At 50.3% G+C, this 16,174-nt stretch overlaps 6 protein-coding genes across 6 annotated transcripts; 1 reads left to right on the forward strand and 5 right to left on the reverse strand.

Annotated features, from left to right (window-relative positions):
• Positions 1 to 111: 111 nt before the first annotated feature.
• On the reverse strand, positions 112 to 625 carry N7508_007093 (uncharacterized protein; the record flags this gene model as incomplete). The annotated part of the gene is made up of 2 exons (XM_058465157.1): positions 112 to 520; positions 552 to 625. 2 exons carry the CDS (start codon positions 623 to 625, stop codon positions 112 to 114), a joined length of 483 nt encoding a protein of 160 aa, XP_058319010.1.
• A 1,060-nt stretch (positions 626 to 1,685) lies between these two features.
• Positions 1,686 to 4,116, reverse strand: N7508_007094 (uncharacterized protein; the record flags this gene model as incomplete). The annotated part of the gene is made up of 7 exons (XM_058465158.1): positions 1,686 to 1,971; positions 2,033 to 2,133; positions 2,192 to 2,466; positions 2,518 to 2,756; positions 2,801 to 2,976; positions 3,041 to 3,229; positions 3,277 to 4,116. The coding sequence occupies 7 exons, from the start codon at positions 4,114 to 4,116 to the stop codon at positions 1,686 to 1,688; spliced, it is 2,106 nt and encodes a 701-aa protein (XP_058319011.1).
• Positions 4,117 to 4,996: 880 nt separating this feature from the next.
• N7508_007095 (uncharacterized protein) lies at positions 4,997 to 5,510 on the reverse strand (the record flags this gene model as incomplete). Its single annotated transcript, XM_058465159.1, has 2 exons — positions 4,997 to 5,290; positions 5,337 to 5,510. The coding sequence occupies 2 exons, from the start codon at positions 5,508 to 5,510 to the stop codon at positions 4,997 to 4,999; spliced, it is 468 nt and encodes a 155-aa protein (XP_058319012.1).
• Positions 5,511 to 5,731: 221 nt separating this feature from the next.
• On the forward strand, positions 5,732 to 9,404 carry N7508_007096 (ATP-dependent RNA helicase ECM16; the record flags this gene model as incomplete). The annotated part of the gene is made up of 2 exons (XM_058465160.1): positions 5,732 to 5,935; positions 5,982 to 9,404. The coding sequence occupies 2 exons, from the start codon at positions 5,732 to 5,734 to the stop codon at positions 9,402 to 9,404; spliced, it is 3,627 nt and encodes a 1,208-aa protein (XP_058319013.1).
• Positions 9,405 to 9,654: 250 nt separating this feature from the next.
• Positions 9,655 to 10,332, reverse strand: cwc21 (U2-type spliceosomal complex subunit CWC21; the record flags this gene model as incomplete). The annotated part of the gene is made up of 1 exon (XM_058465161.1): positions 9,655 to 10,332. The coding sequence occupies one exon, from the start codon at positions 10,330 to 10,332 to the stop codon at positions 9,655 to 9,657; it is 678 nt and encodes a 225-aa protein (XP_058319014.1).
• Positions 10,333 to 11,714: 1,382 nt separating this feature from the next.
• N7508_007098 (mRNA-binding protein PUF3) lies at positions 11,715 to 14,568 on the reverse strand (the record flags this gene model as incomplete). The annotated part of the gene is made up of 5 exons (XM_058465162.1): positions 11,715 to 12,127; positions 12,175 to 13,761; positions 13,799 to 14,284; positions 14,332 to 14,473; positions 14,527 to 14,568. 5 exons carry the CDS (start codon positions 14,566 to 14,568, stop codon positions 11,715 to 11,717), a joined length of 2,670 nt encoding a protein of 889 aa, XP_058319015.1.
• Between the last annotated feature and the right edge of the window lie 1,606 nt (positions 14,569 to 16,174).

Here is a 16,174-nt window from a genome sequence, read left to right on the forward strand (position 1 = left end):
GGGTTTATTGGTATTTCCATCGAGCATAGCGTCTTGGTTGAGATATGCAATCACTTGGCTATTCCTCTGGCATTACCAAGATCTCTGCAAGTGTAGTTTTGAATGAGGCTCTTAAAAGTCTCTTTTCCAAAAGCTCAATGAAGATTGGGATTCCTCATCCTTGATCCTGCCGGTGGCAACATTGCATACGCCTGCAGCAACTGCAGTATTCAACCCATCGTAGGCTACCTGGGGCCAGATATCTTGCATATCATAACAAAGGTCTCTCAGGACGCAGAAATCGTGGGCAGCCTTGTAATGACTAATGGACGTGTCATCAACCTCGATGATCCCATAATCCTCCAGCTCAATCTGCTGCAGTTCAGGACGTGAGGCACCGTCTGAGGTATTTCGCTTTGTCTTCGACTTCTGTCCGCACTTGGGATGTTTCTGTTTTCTTGGCCTGGCTGTAGTTGAGATGGTGGTGTCGGCGTCTTTGTCCTCATCCTCGTTTTCATGAACATCATTGTCTTCGTGCAGGCTCAATATTGCAAATTTGTTAGAGAAATCACTTCTTTTTCATCTTCATTAGGCCAGGCAGGTTCTCCCGCTTTTGTTGACTGCCATGTTTTGCCTCCCAGGGCATCGAAAGCCTCGATCAGTCCATTTATCCAAACTTTGTGTGACTCATTGCTTTTCTTGAGCTCCGGGTCTGGGCTGGAAGCGGTGATCTTCAGAAATTTCTCGTGCCTCTTTTGTCTAGCCTCGATGATCGATCGGAAAATGCGAGATGGTGGCTGGAACCGGCCTGATATGTCTCGAGATGAGCCTCGCCAGAGAATCCACTCATGTGGTGTCTCCCACAACTGAGGCTTCGGAGGAAAATCTCTTGGTAATACTGGCAGAGGCATGCACCATCCATTAGACAAGTCGTCTCTCGTCCTGCCTGTACTTGAGATATGTGTTATGGTCCGCCATGACCATATCGTGTCAAGACGGGGATGAGAGGGTGTTGGAGGTGGGGAGAAAAGGAAGAAAGATCATGTGGGTGGGTGGTTGAAGATAAATATATGTCTACCGGTCACAAACAGATTTGCGTATTGAAATATAGTTCTCCCACTTCGGGTAGCGTTGCCTTTGTATACCACCACCTTCTATCAACGTCTACACAGGACTACACCACATGTCCTTGAACAACTCTACGATCTCAATATGGCTGTTTTGATGGAGGCCAGAAGACCTATATCAAAAGATCACACGGGCTACATCAATTTGCGTACGATAGAAAATAGAAGTAAGGTGCTAGATGTATATCGGCGTGACTTGTTTTTACTAGTAATTTACATTAGTCAGTGAATGTAGATACTCAGAAGGCATACTAACGTTAGCATTCAAGCAAAGGTACAATGCTCGACACATCAGTAATGCCAAGAATCAATACATTTGAAATACAATTGCTGCTGCAGGCGTAATAAGGTTTAGCAAGTGGAGAGGGGGTCTTTTAATAATTCCCTACATTGAAGCTACAGCACAATAGATCGGACAAGGAATCAAAAAGACAAAAGAAATTCAAGACCAGTGGCCTCTGAGATCAATGAAGATTGTAGTAGCAACGTGGATTTTGAGCATCTTGAACGTCGCCCAAACATGCAATGTGTGGTAAATGGACAGGTACTTCCAAACGGAAGCAAGGGAGAACAGTCAACTCAAGCACTATACATAAAGGGCTTCCGATTTTGGTTCAACTCAACGGCAGGGACCTTCATGGGAATGGGGATTGTATCCTGGAACAGGTTCACTGGCAGGGGAGCAGGAGCATCATCGTTCTCAGAAGCCTCTGGCGCTTTTCCCTTGCCCTTGCCCTTCTCTGTCTTTTCCAAGTTGTCCTTTGAATCAGTGCTCTTGTTGATAACTGGGATGATCACCCCGCATTCCCAGTTGCGGCAGTTCATCTTGAACTGCCCGCTCTTGCTTTCCTTGGTCAGACGGCCCCTGGTTTGCATTAGCAGGTTTCAAGTACGCGATTGCCTCAGGTCGGAGTAAATTTACGTACCAAGCACTCTCTGACAAGTTCGCACTACCGACGTAAGCCCAACCCCGGCATTCGTTGTTGTTCGGCAGAGGGATTGGCTTGGAAGGATGGACGAAGGCAAGCTATATATCAATATATTTTAGCACACGGAGCAACCTCGAGGACAGACACGTAATCAACCTTGTTATGCATAAGAGCTCCCCTCAAGCTCTCGCAATCTCTCAGTGAGCGTCGAGGGAAATCATCATTCATCCACCATTTCGGATTAAAGCAAATTGTGCCCGCAGTGTTTTCGGGATTTTGGTGTGACGCTCGCACGGTCTGGTCAGATGGAAAGTAGATGCGGAAACGGTCTAGGCATTCTTTGTTGGTGTCTTTCACAAGCTTTGTGTGAGATGCAGCCTCTGATTTGGTGGGCTTTGTGCGGAGAGTGTAATCCAGTACACCATCCTCACCTAGAGCTGACTCGTTAGACTTCTTTTGATTATGCTAATAGAATAGGGAACATGCCTTTGCAAGCGAGGTAGATTGATCGCAGGAAGCTAGTGTTGAGACTTCCCATAGACGAGGTCTGGTGATCACGTAAGTATCTAAGTGCCTAGAAGAGTTAAGAACAAGAAAGCTCACCACATAATCAATGTTTACCGGCGAGGTTGAAATGAGCCCAAGGGTTGTCAGAGCGCGACCTAGGCCACAGTAACCCGTTCGTCGCCACGATTCTCCGGTATTGGCTCCGCCACTTCTCCTGTTAATAAAGTTCTGCACGAGTTGGACATGAAATACACTTACATTGTATGAATGAATGCATAACGCGCCGTTTCACTGAAGTCATACTCATCCAATTTCTTGATCACGTTGCGGTGAAGCGTAGTGGCCCCAAGGAAGTACACCAGTTCTTCATAGAAGGAAGTCTTTGATTTCTGGGTGGAGGTCCCGATCTTGGGCAGATCAATAAGGAAAACAGTCTGTCATGTTGTTAGAATCACAGAAGGAAAGGAAGAAAAGAAAACGTTGAAATTTGTAACGAACGTTTTCCATCAGACTGTGACTGCCCCAGTCGAACGAGGTAAGGTTTGCAGTGGGAATTGCAATTCGAAGGTAGGTGGTATGAAAGAACATCATGAGCTTGGAGTGCATACAAAAAACCTGCCCACCCATGGGGGGGAAACACAGACGAACGTTCTTGATCTCAGCAGTCTCTGCGATGTATTGGTCTCGCTTCAATGTTGTTAGCATATATAAACGCATGTGGAAGCCTTTCTTACCACAGATTGGTCGTTCGCCTGCATGACCAGCATGAACCTAGTTCTCTGTATGTCAAGTTTGGTGAAGAGCCATTCTATATCCCACAAAAACGAGCTGAAGACAGCAAGCTCTAGCTCGCCACGTTGGATAACCTCTTCGATAGTGATGTCATTTTCCTGGCGGGGAAAGCCCTCGAGAGATGTTTTCTTGACTGCTCCCAGAGGCCATTGGATCATTGGTCGGGCAGTTGGCTGGATATCCAGACCAGGTGCATTCGCTGCAGTCTGTGGACAGACATAGGTGCGTTCTTTGGGAATACCATTCGCCGAACTTGAACCTTGCATAGGACACTGCTGAGAAGAATCTGATGGGCGTGCTGAAAGAGACTTCGTTGACACGGGCTCAACTTTGATAAGCTTTTGACTCGGTTGAGCTTCCGGAGAGCCTGTATTGTCGGCGGCCTTGCGCTTAGCAAGACGAGCGAGACGTTCCTGCTCCATCTGCTTGCGGTCGAGCCCAGCCAGTCCCGCCGAGGAAATGGTAGCCTGGGGAGCAATAGAGGTCATGTCGTCGGTTTCGTCTTCGGGAGCTTTTCCCTTGGCTTCGGTGTTGTCCATCGCTAAGGACAAAGCGAGAGCGCGTTGGAGCTCGTCATCATCCTGATCGTCTTCCGTATCAGAATTGACCACAGACTTGGACTTGGTAAATTCCTCTCTTATTTCCGAGTCATTATCGGAGTCTTCAGTCAGATCCACGAAGTTGGATGCTTCAGATGACTTGGCGCGTTGCTGAGAGAGCTCCATCTCCCGGCGCGAAGCCTCGATAGCGGCTCTCATCTCGTAGTCCTCCGAATCACGCATCTCTACGGGATGCCGTTGATCAATGAGGGTGGCGACGATGAAAGATTGATGAACAAAGCACGATGATAGAAAGATCACATGCAGGATCAGCAAGGATGCATCGAGAGATGCATAAGTCCGATAGTGCTATGTTCGATGGTGGGGTGAAGTGCGTGAGCGGTCACTACGCTTTTCACATTTTACTGTTTTTGCCCTCGCTGTCGCCCGTGGAAACCCCTGTTTGTCGACATGTGATCACGTGAGTGGCCATGTCGCGATATCGACATGCCCCTATCCATTCACACATGTGGCTTATAGCCTCCGGCTTAATTTATCGTTGAGTTTTTCAAATGGAGGTCAGAAATTTTACTCTATTTTCGTTGATTTTGGAGCTAATACGGAGATCCAGCTATGTCTACTAAACATGTGACCCGTATTGGAACCAGACCCACGATAACATTAACAAAGGGCTCTTCATTTTGACCGGCAGGTGCTTAATTTCTCCGGAAGGACCTATTAATGCGGGCTTGTGGCATGGGCCACTCAGACGGAGAGTGCAATTCAAGCGGCTCGGCTGGAGAGCAAGGCATGTTTTGTTCGGACGGTAAAACCAGCTGAGCCATGCAAATCCACTGATGCCGTCGCTTATCGACATTCTTAACTGGTGTCGGGATGTGGGATATCATCAGCCTGGAGCCGACAGGTAGCTTCAAGCGGCTCTTGAAATTCCACGGTCAACTGGTTATGTATTGACCTCATATTCCGAGTGGCAATGGATGCAATTGTAAACTTTTTCATCGCCGAGCACAGATGCTCACTCGTTTCATCATTGCAGAAGTGGGGATGTGGTTTTTGGTCCGTATGATCCGTATTTCGTGGCTTTTCATGTAGCGTCCACAATCTAGATGCATTGTAGAACAAGATCGACAATGGCGAAGAACGCATCTCGGTCAGCGATTTCTTTTCCAAGTCCCAGACCGACAACAAGTAGCCTGCTTTCAGTGGGCGTCTTCGTAGCAATGGCAGTTGCAATTTGACGGGCGAGAAGCTGGCCGGTTATATCTTGGCCAGAAGAATGGCCACCCAGTAGAGTCGTCGACGTCAAATTCTTGAATGGCAAGAGGTTATCCTCTCCCTCAGGCATGGTGTGCATACCCTCAGTGCCGGGGTTAAGATTCTCCATGGGTACGTGTAGCTTTGAGACATTAGTGAAGCTCATACCCAGATCCAGAGTTACATACCCAATGCGCCAGTCTACCACCTTGTGAGATTGTAACCATGACCTTATCGCTGAAGCTCATTGTCATGACATCTGTTTGGACCCCGTTCACCAACCCCGCAACCTGTTTTGTGGCCGCTGGGAAAGGGAGCACAAGGGATTCCTGCAATGCATTGACATCAAATGGAGCAGCCATTGTAATGAAGGTCTGTTATTTCTATAGGCGAAGTCAAGAGATGATAGAAGCTGTGTTGTTCACCAAGAGTGTCTGCTTCAAAGGCGGTCAGGCACTTCCCCACAGCCAATCTGGCAGATTTTCACCGCCTCGATTTTTTTCCAGCAACGAAGAACAATTGAATCGCAGCTCTCGATTTTGTAGCCATTTTACTTTTTTTATTGTGGCTGTGGTATCTCAGTATGCCGCCCAAGTTTACGCCACGTCTGCGAAAGCAGAAGCACCGGCAGGCCCAGGCCAATGAGCAGGCCGACACCAATGCCGCGCAGCTCGAGCCCGTCTCCAAGGATGAGAAAGAGGCACGACGACAGAAGTTGCAGGAGGAATTACGGGATCAGCATACCCATGTCTCTGCAAAGAAGCAAAAGCGTCTAGACAAGTACATTGTACGTGAGGCGCTCGCAATGGAAGAATAGCTTTAACATTCCGCAGGAAAACAAACTCCGAAAGGAAGAGAACATTGAATTGTTAAAGAAACTCGCCAAATCCTCGGTCGACACATCCTCCTTGCAAAGTTCGAAAGATCTGGGCAAGCGCAAGAGACAGGAAGACGAATCACTCCTACCGAAGCTTGGCCAAGCAGCGAAACGCGATGCTCCCGTCGATCTCTCCGGGGATGAGACCGACGATTCGGATGTCCATCTTAAGGTGTCAAACCCCGCAACAGATCCCATGGTGGAGTCGAAGACACAACCTGATGCAGCTGTTGGTAGCGGATTAAAGCGGCCACTTGAGCTTGGTCCTGATGGTTTCCCAGTTCTCAAGAAGCGCAAGCGTGCACCCAAGAAGAAGCCCGCGCCTAAGCCTGCAGCAGAGGTTGCATGGGAGGGCTTCGATTCGGATGAGGAAGAGGAGGACGAGGACGAGGACGAAGGCATGAGCGACAAGGACGAGGCCGAATCAGAAAGTGATATTGAGGAGGGTTCTGACGACGAAGACGATGAAGGCACCTCTTCCGAAGGTTCCGAAAACGATGATGATGACTCTGGGGACGAAGAGGATGAGGACGAGGATGAGGACATGGATGATGAGTCTCCAAAGATCGAACCTCGCCAGTCAGCCTTCAAGTCTTGGGCTGTTCAACAGATCAACGAAGTAGTAGGTTTCAAGCCGAACGCTGGCGAAGCCATTTCCCAGCAAGAGCAGATATTCGACCCATCCAAATTGCCTCAGAAGGTCAACGAGGAGGAACCGCTTCCCCGCGAGCTCCAGGTGACCCATGGCGACCCCAACCGGAAGGCATACAGCGTCGCTGTAGAACGCTCAGAGGAGATTCAAGCTGCCCGTCTCGGTCTGCCTGTCGTTGGTGAGGAGCAGAAGATTATGGAAGCTATCCACAACAATTCCACCGTGGTCATTTGGGGTGCTACTGGTAGCGGAAAGACAACCCAACTTCCCCAGTTCCTCTTCGAATCTGGCTTCGGCAGCCCAGACAGCCCTAACCCAGGCCTAATTGGCGTCACGCAGCCTCGACGAGTTGCGGCCGTGAGTATGGCAAACCGTGTGTCCCAGGAACTGGGTCAGCATGCCGACAAAGTCTCATATCAAATCCGATTTGAGAGCACAGCGAACAAGAAAACTGCTATCAAATTCATGACTGATGGTATCTTACTGCGTGAGATTGCAGATGACTTTGCCCTCAGCAAATACTCCATCATCCTTATTGATGAGGCTCACGAGCGAAGTGTCAACACTGATATCCTGATTGGAATGGTCAGCCGTATCGTTGATCTGCGCAAGTCATTGAGCGAGGAGGATCCATCTGTCAAGCCCTTGAAGGTCGTCATCATGTCAGCTACTCTGCGTATCTCCGATTTCACTGAGAATGCAAGTCTATTCCGCCATGGTGCACCCCCTTTGGTTCAGGCCGAGGGTCGGCAGTACCCTGTCTCTGTGCATTTTTCTCGCCGCACTCAGCGCGATTACGTTGAGGATGCATTCCGCAAGGTCTCCCGTGGACACCGCAAGCTACCTCCTGGTGGCATGCTTGTGTTCTTGACTGGACAAAATGAGATTCGCCAGCTCTCCAAGCGACTGAAGCAGACTTTCAAACCAACACAGCGGGAAGATACTACGCAAGCAAAGGTCCAGCTTTCGGCCAACGAGGCACCTCTGGAAGCCGAAGATCTGGAGCTGGGTGAGACAGAGATGAACAATACTGGCGTTGACGATTACGATAGCGATATGGAGATTACAGGCCTGGATGATGAAGAAGAAGATGACGGTTTCGATCTCGGCGAAGAGGCTATGGATTCATCAACACGCGTCCACGTCTTGCCTCTCTACTCCCAACTGCCCACAAAGGAGCAGATGAAGGTCTTCGAGGCACCACCAGAGAACTCCCGTCTCATCATCCTGGCAACCAACGTTGCTGAAACTTCCCTGACCATCCCCGGCATCAAGTACGTCTTCGACTGTGGTCGAGCCAAGGAGAAGCAATTTGATCTGTTCACGGGTGTGCAGAGCTTCCAGATTGGCTGGATCAGCAAGGCCAGCGCAAATCAGCGAGCCGGTCGTGCAGGTCGAACAGGCCCAGGTCACTGCTACAGAATGTACTCATCTGCAGTATACGAAGGCGAGTTTGCTGAATACACCGACCCCGAGATCCTACGCACTCCCATTGAAGGCGTCGTCCTCCAGATGAAGAGCATGGGCCTGCACAACGTCATCAACTTCCCCTTCCCAACACCCCCAAGCCGCCAGGGACTTGCAAAGGCCGAAAAGCTCCTCAAGAACCTCGGCGCCCTCTCATCCGACGGCCAAATCACCCCAATCGGCCGCCGTCTCTCAACATATCCGCTCTCCCCACGGTTCAGCAAAATGCTCCACATCGGCCACCAGCACGGCTGCATGCCCTACGTGATAGCCCTAGTAGCAGCACTCGCAGTAGGCGACCTCTTCGTCCCAGAAAACCAACTAGACCCGAACCCGCCAGTCGCAAAAAAGAGCAAAAACGACGACTCAGACTCCGACTCCGACGTCGAAAAGAAACATATCTACACAAACGCAGACCGTCTCGAAGACACAGAACGCGAACAGCGCGGTAAAGCCCACGCCCGCGCCCACCGCCTCTTCTCAAAGCACGACGATACATCCGACGCTCTAAAAGCCCTTAGTGCAATCTGCGCCTATGCCTACGCATCCGACGGCGAAGCCTTCAGTGAACAGATGTTCCTCCGTGGCAAGGCCTTCAAGGAAGCAACCCAACTCCGCCGCCAGCTGACAGATATCGTGCGCTCCAACAACCCAGGCCAAGTCCCCGAGTACAAAGCCCGTCTGCCGGAACCATCCGCCAAACAAATCAAGGCCCTGAAGCAAATTGTCACGGCTGGTTTCATCGATCAGGTCGCTATCCGCGCGGACCTGGCACCCGTCCCACCGGAGAATCAGCGCGCGTCCCGTCGTGCCATCGACGTGCCGTATCTTACCCTCTTCCCCTCGCGCGATGGGAGTGGGTATCAGGAGCTAGCAGAGCGGGCTGTTTATGTGCATCCATCGTCTCTTCTGGCTAAGCTATCGCCCAGGGAAATGCCCCAGTACATCGTCTACTCGCATCTGCAGCAGTCGTCTGCGGCGCTGGTCACTGATTCCTTGCCTAAGATTCGGATGTTCCCGCTTGTTGTTCCTAGTGGATTGCAGCTTGCTGCTATTGCGCATGATACACCGCTTATGGAGTATGGCAAGCCCATTGGGAAAGCGGATGCTTTGGATGGTGTTCCGCCTAGAAGGTCTTGTTGGGTTGTTCCTTCGCTTGTTGGCGATTCTGGCAGTACGGGTTGGCCTTTGCCTGCTAAGAAGGTTGTTCAAAAGAAGGATCCCAAGGCTGGGTGGGTGATTGAGAAGTTTGTTGCTTGATCTATATCAGTTTTGTTTGGTGTATATTACAGATGAGATGAGGTTATGATATCCAGTGGTTCTTTGGTCATATTGCTTGCAGCATGGAGAGTACATAGAAATGAATGCAGAAGAAGAATATAAATATGAATACCATTGACTCGTTAGCCTATTATCAATCTAACGCCAGACACCAAAGACACCAAACCATAGAAGAATGCAAATGCACATATCACACCACATTTTAAGTCTCAATCAAGTAATCAAGACTTCAATCCCTCTCCCTTCTCCTCTCCCGATTCTCCCTGTTCCCCCAAGAATCCCTCGAACTAGAGATCTCCCCAGTCTCCCGATCCTCCCGAATCCCAAGCGCCCTCCTCAACCGATCCGTCTCTTCAATCTTAGCTTCAGCAAGCTCATGAACCTGATAAGACTTAAGCTGTCTTTTATCCCGTCCCCCAGCAGTAGGCTTCTTAAACACACCCTTGCCACCGCCCTCAAGCTCATCCTCCAACTCCTTAAGCAACCTCACCCGAAGAATCTCGCATCTCGCATCGATTTCTTCTTCGCTAAGGACCTTTTCAACGTCTTCATCTTCGCCTTCTTCTTTAGCATCACCCTCTGCATCCTTCTTGGAGCTGGTCTTCGACTTTGATTTGCTGGTTTTGGCTTGTTCCTCTTCAATCCTCTCATTCTCCTCTTCAAGTCGATCCCGCTCCTCCATAACGCGGACTTCGATAGCGCGCTTCCGGTCGTGTTCGAGGATCTGCTTGTCTGGTAGACGTTGCTTGAAGGGGCGATCCATGGGACTGCTGCCGTTTGCGCCGCTGACCGGTGGGTAGGGGGCGCCGTAGCCTGTGTTGCGGGGTTTGATAAAGGCGCTGTTCTTTTGTACGTAGCCTGATGTGCCGCTTCCTCTTGGGGTTGTTAGGCCCACGTTTGAGGACATTTTGGTGGTTCTTGGTAGTTGATTTTAGGTTTGGTTTGGGTTGGTGGTGGGGGTTGTGAGGTAGTGTGTAGGTCCTTGTCGATTGATTGCTGGTCTCCAAGCTATATTCACTCAGCGACGGTATAACGCGCTGTGAGCGGTGCGCGAAAGAAATGTAGGAGTTTCGGCTGGAGGTTAACTGAGCTGCGGGAGATGTTGAGGTCAAAATGCGCCATTGTTCTTCCCGGTCACGTGTTGATAACACTCTTCATCACGTTGAATTTCCAACTAGCTGCAAAGCATTTGGGCAGGCAAAATGATACGAGTTACGCGAATATAACACATTGATAAGCTCTACTTTCATTATTACGACTTCCATCTATCTGAATGTGGTTACAACAGTAACCAAGAAACCCCCTAGCAAGAAGTAAATAAAATCAAGTCATAATGCATTGGTAATACAGCCACAAGCAAAGAGGTAAACGGGGGTCATTATTCAAGTGTGGAAAATAACGGGATAGGGTGAGACAATATCAACATGGCATGAGGGCAACAAACACGTCAAGTGACACTTTCCATTTTGGTTAGATCGCGAGACTGTATAGCCTACTTTGAATAAACGAGGCAGGTTCAGACAGACAGGCTGAGGGTGGATAAGTCGAGTGAGGTCGAGATGTATTGGATGTCGAGATCAAAATGTTGATATTGATGTTCAATGAAGTCACATGACGACGGACCTTTGATATGGCTTAAGTGTAAAAGAATCGACTAGTGCTGTTGGTTGTTGTGCCAGATGATGAATAGATAAAATCTTCTCGTATTTTGATGCAAGAAATCGTACCCGGATCAAACTCGTCGATCCGGTGAATGTGTCTGATTGAGATTGCAGATAAGTCCCCCCGTGCCTTGAAACCATGACCATGAAACCCAGACCTTGACCCATAACAGTAGAATGAACAATAAAAAATGAGACAAACAAGAGTAGACAAGTCGAGAAACACAAGACGCCATTTCATAGATTTGATCTGATCTGATCCTTAGACCAGCATAAACAGCGAGGCATTGACAAGATGGGTGGTGAAACACCGTCGTAAGAGTAAATGAACAGTTCAAGAAAGGACATGGAAAGGAAAAAAAAGGGTAGAAATAAGACATAGGAATCAACAGGTCTGAGATCGACAAGAAACAAGAAATAAAAGCAAATTCCGGCCCTATTGTTGCGCCGACAAGCCATGTTGGTAAAGGGAGAATCACATAAGACGTTGGTGAGATATATCCGCGCCGGATTCCCCTGTATGTATACGCTCCATATTAGATAAAGAACAAGAATGTTGACTCGGCTTCGATCAGATCTGGATTAGAAATATTATGTTGAGCGAGCGAGTGGAAATGTGTGCAACGAATTAGTGAGCACTGGTGACATCGACCGGGACGGTAACACCGGTGCTGCCCGTCTCGGGACTCGAAACCGAGGTCACTGTGCTTTTGGCGAGGCCCTTGGGCTCGAGAGAGCTATCGACCGTGCTGGGGTCTGTGGGGGGAGGTGTGGGAGGAGCGTTGCCCAAGAAGGCCCGTGGCTGCTCCGTGGGGAGAGAGCGCTTGAGGGGTTGAGGAGAGGACTTGTGAGAGTTTGGGGGAGTGGTCGAGGTAGTGTGGGATAGAGGCACAGTCGCAGGGGAGTTTGGGTCGAATATGAGCTTTTCAATAGCGACGATCTGCTTGCCATAGCTGAACTTCTTCAGCTGGCTGAGAAGAGGCTTGATCTGGTCAATGAGAGCTTCACGCTCTGCCTCCTTGAGTTGACCGAGGACCTTTTCTAAAGGGGGTTAGTAAGGGATGTATCTTGAGTTATGAGGTACTTACGGATAACATAATTTCCATACTGGTCGCGCATGAGACCGAGGAGAGGGCTCTCGCCACGGTCGTTCGGGGAAGTCAAGGTAGAGATGATGTGGTGACGCTCATGGGGAGCACCGAACTCAATGCTCTTCTCAACAACGTTGCTAGCGAACTTGTGCTTAGAGTAGGCAAGGAGTTGACCCATGACGATGTCAATCATGCGAGTGCGGTCTTGCTCATCACCGTTCTCAATTACATGCTGGATGACATAGTTGCCGAACTGATCGGGGATCAAGTTGGATGTGCAAGCGTGCAGCTCCGCCAGGATAGACTGACGGTCGACTTCTTCGCAGTGCTCGAGCATTCTCTGGATAACGCGGCAACCATATGGGTGGGCAGCGAGCCGGTTGACTTGTCCACGGAAAGCGTTGATAATGAACTGAACGTACTGAGAAGGAACGCGCTCGATGGCTTTCTGGATAACATGGTTACCGTTCTGGTCACGAACGCACTTAAGGACGTGATTCTCTAGCTCTTTGACCATGGCAGATTGCTGGTCGGTGAGAATGTGCTCGAGAGCCTTCTGCACGACACGGCATCCGTACATCTGAGTGGACAAAGCCAGAACATGACCGCGCATCTGGTTTGCGAGTATCTTCTTCTGGGTCTGGTTGCCATGCTCAAACAGCTTCTGGACGACGTAGTTGCCGAAGACATCAGTCATCAACTGGAGGCAGTTGGGCTGGATCTCGCGGAAGATCTGCTCCTTCTCGTCGCTGTTGGCAGTTTCGAGCTTCTGCTGGATGAAGCGAGAGCCGTGCTGGTCCCCGCTGAACTCAACAACATGATTGTATATGTCCTTGAGCTCGTAGCGCTTGTTACCCTTGCTGTTGGCACGGAACTCCTCGAGGAGAGGGCTGCGGACGACCTGAGTAGGGTCATGATCACGCTGGGTGCGGGAGACCAGAGCGGTTGCACCTAGTCCACCGAGATGAGCCACCGGATAGAATCCAGACAGAGCGTTCAGGCGAGCATTCTGGTATCCTTGGAAATCGTAAGCAGGAGGGTACTGCATGCGCTGTCCGGCATTGGCAGAAGCCTGAGCAAGCTCCTGTTCCTGGAGAGTGCGCAGGCGACGCTCGAAAGCAGCGGCCTGGCTGTCAGCGACACGACCTCCGGTGTTGCGGTATTGGCCAGTGCCATCCACACCAGTGTAGATAGGGCTATCAATGCGAGCGTAGTCAGAGGGTGAGATCGATCCAGTCTCCGCAGCGCGAGAGCGAGCTTGATAAGCAAGGTGCATATCCTGTGCGGCTTCGGCACTGTAGCCTAGTCCCTGGTAGGCAGCTTCCTCGTTGTTCGGATACTTGACACGAGGGAATGTACCATCGAAGGAGGCGTGAGGGACGTAGGCTGGGCGCTGAACACCCTGGGTGTAGTTACCATCGTTCACCTGGAGCTTGTTAAATCCAGCGTTGAGGTCCATTGAGCCGCCATAACGGCCATCGATGCTGTGGTTCTCAGAGTAGAAAGAAGGATGGGCGGAGTGAGTAGGCCGTTGAGCGGCGTAGGAGGCGGAATTGTGAGAGACGTGGGAAAGAGTGCTGCGGCCTTGGGGGGGGGGAAATGGAATCCTGAATGCCCGAACCTAGTGAGGACATGCCCCTGGCGGCGGCCATGTCGTCCTGACGGGCGCCTTCGAGAGAGTTGGAGAATCCAGGTTTGAGGGGGAAGGTTGTTCCCACCGGACTTCCACCAAGACCGGTGGAGTTCATCTGTCGTCGACCAGCAAATCCACCGAATGACATGCCATCACCGGAGGGCGAGACACCCTCCGAACCAGTGTTGATGAACGGACGGTGGCTTGCGGTACCAGCTGAGCTGCCGATGCCAGTTGTGCGAGGAAGAGCAAAGTAAGAGCTATCACCAGTCTCGTTCATGACAGGCGCACTGCGGTCGTTGGCACGCGTCTGAATCGGGGAGGTGGCCAGGCCACGGTTCTGGAAGGTAGCGTTGTTGTTGACGGTACTCCAGGGAAGGTTGGCGCGACCCGACCAGCCATCGGACTCTGATGTAGACAAGAGAGAGCCTGAGCCTGACTTGCCTTCGAAAGCAGTTTCGCTGATGTGTTGATCTACCACACGTCAGTATAACCTTCCACCATGACCGACGATCACTTACCGTCTCCGAATCCGCCCAGGTTCGAGTCACCCCAGATGTTGTACTTGCCAGCGCCGAAGCTCTTGCCGACATTGTTGTGAGATCCGCGGTTGTGGTCGTTCATCCCTGATGAACCCATGTTGGAACCCCGACTAGACCGTACCTACACCGACGTTATTATTGATCCAATTGCTTTCCCAGTCGCATCCGACTCACGTTATGTACGCTGGTTGCATTAGCGGCCATCGTAGAAGCCATCCCAGGAAATCTCCGATCGGCGATCGACAGTCGATATGTGCTCGAACGGCGAGCGAGTATTTGCAGAAAGATCGAGCGGGTCTGTTTTTAAATCACAGACGCTTATCAAAGAACCGAAGAATTATCGGCCAGTATTTGCAAGCGGGCACCAGGCACCAGAAACGGGCGTACACGAAGGAATATAAGACTGCGAAAAGTGCGACCCTTGTTAGCCAGTTGTTGGAGGAGGTTGCATTGGGAAGCCAGGTGTGAAGCAGGTGCGAAGGTGCCAGGGTAGGGTGTACAGGGACTCACCAAAGGAGGGGACGACGAGTGAAAAGAATGAGAGAGAGGCCTTGAGTCTTCACAAACCCAAGGACATGTACAGATTATACAGGGATCACGAAGAAGGGAGACGGAAGGGAGGAGTAGCGAGGCGAGAAATGCTGGAGGTGGCAGAAAAAGGTCGGGGAGAGCAGATGCAAGGTGACAAAGAATTGGAACGATATTATCACCCTTTCTGTTTGTCGCTGCAGCAGTGTGGGGAGGGGCCAGAGTTGGCAGCCGGAGGGTTCTGAAGGAGGCGTCGCGACGTTACTCTGCTCCGTGCATGCTCCAGGAATCTCCCAATTTGCAGATCGTCGTATGGCGATCCTCGAGAATGGCGTTGGGGCCCTGATAGGCAAGGGGGATGTTGTAAGTGGAATGCGCTTTCGATGAAACTCCCAGAATCTAGTGGGTCGATTGATGAGAATGTGGAAGAGAGGGCATAGATGTAGCTGTCACACAAGCTGACAGCCCAAGCGGGTAAATAAAAGACCTTGTTGGGGACGGAACAAGGAAAAAGAAAGAAGAGTGTAAGAAGAGCAAAGGGGGGGAGAAAGAAAGAGGAAATGCGATAGATAGAAAAGAAAAATGATGCGAGTTTGAAGGAAGATCAGCCGCTGTATTGCCCGTAATACCGTGACGATGAACAAGGTCGATCCTGGCTGATGGTGGAGGTACTTATTGACTAGTATTAATTAATATGGGGATGGAAGTACCCTTCCCACTCACAATACATGGCTTGGGTTTCTGACGGTCACCGCGATCTGCCTCCCGGCGCTTCTTTCTAGCCCCTCTCACTTGCGATTGACTTCTCTCAATTAGCTGATTATAGGTGAAGAATTGCTGGTTATAGCTATATTCCATGGTTAATAGTCTAGCGTCAACAACTAACTCTGGATCATGTCCCTAATCTGGTCCAGGGACACCAGTTAGACCTGGTTGAGCGAGAAACCCTGAAGTCACCGAGAGTTTCATACCGGCCAATAGTTCCTGACCAGTTCCTCCCTGTATTGGCCATGGACGAGAGATCCAGGGTTGATACAATGCCGAAAGAGCCGAATATAACTGATTCAAGTAGTTAAAAGCAAAGAGAAGCTTTATAGTTCCCGGCAACCAACTTGGCCCGAAAGCTGCGGGGCCACTGGACCCTCTAAGTTAAGTTAATTGCGCTTAACTCAAGTACATTCTTCAGTGAGGGGTTGTATATCTCTTCATGATATATTCTATGTATGACGAGTGCTCTATTCTTGATATTCTACTCTACTGTATATATTCTGTTTCCCCTTCAACCTTCCAATAG

Source organism: Penicillium antarcticum (genome assembly GCF_028974205.1).
Source record: "Penicillium antarcticum strain IBT 31339 chromosome Unknown utg000006l_segment0_segment0, whole genome shotgun sequence".
Classification (NCBI taxonomy): Eukaryota; Fungi; Ascomycota; class Eurotiomycetes; order Eurotiales; family Aspergillaceae; genus Penicillium; species Penicillium antarcticum.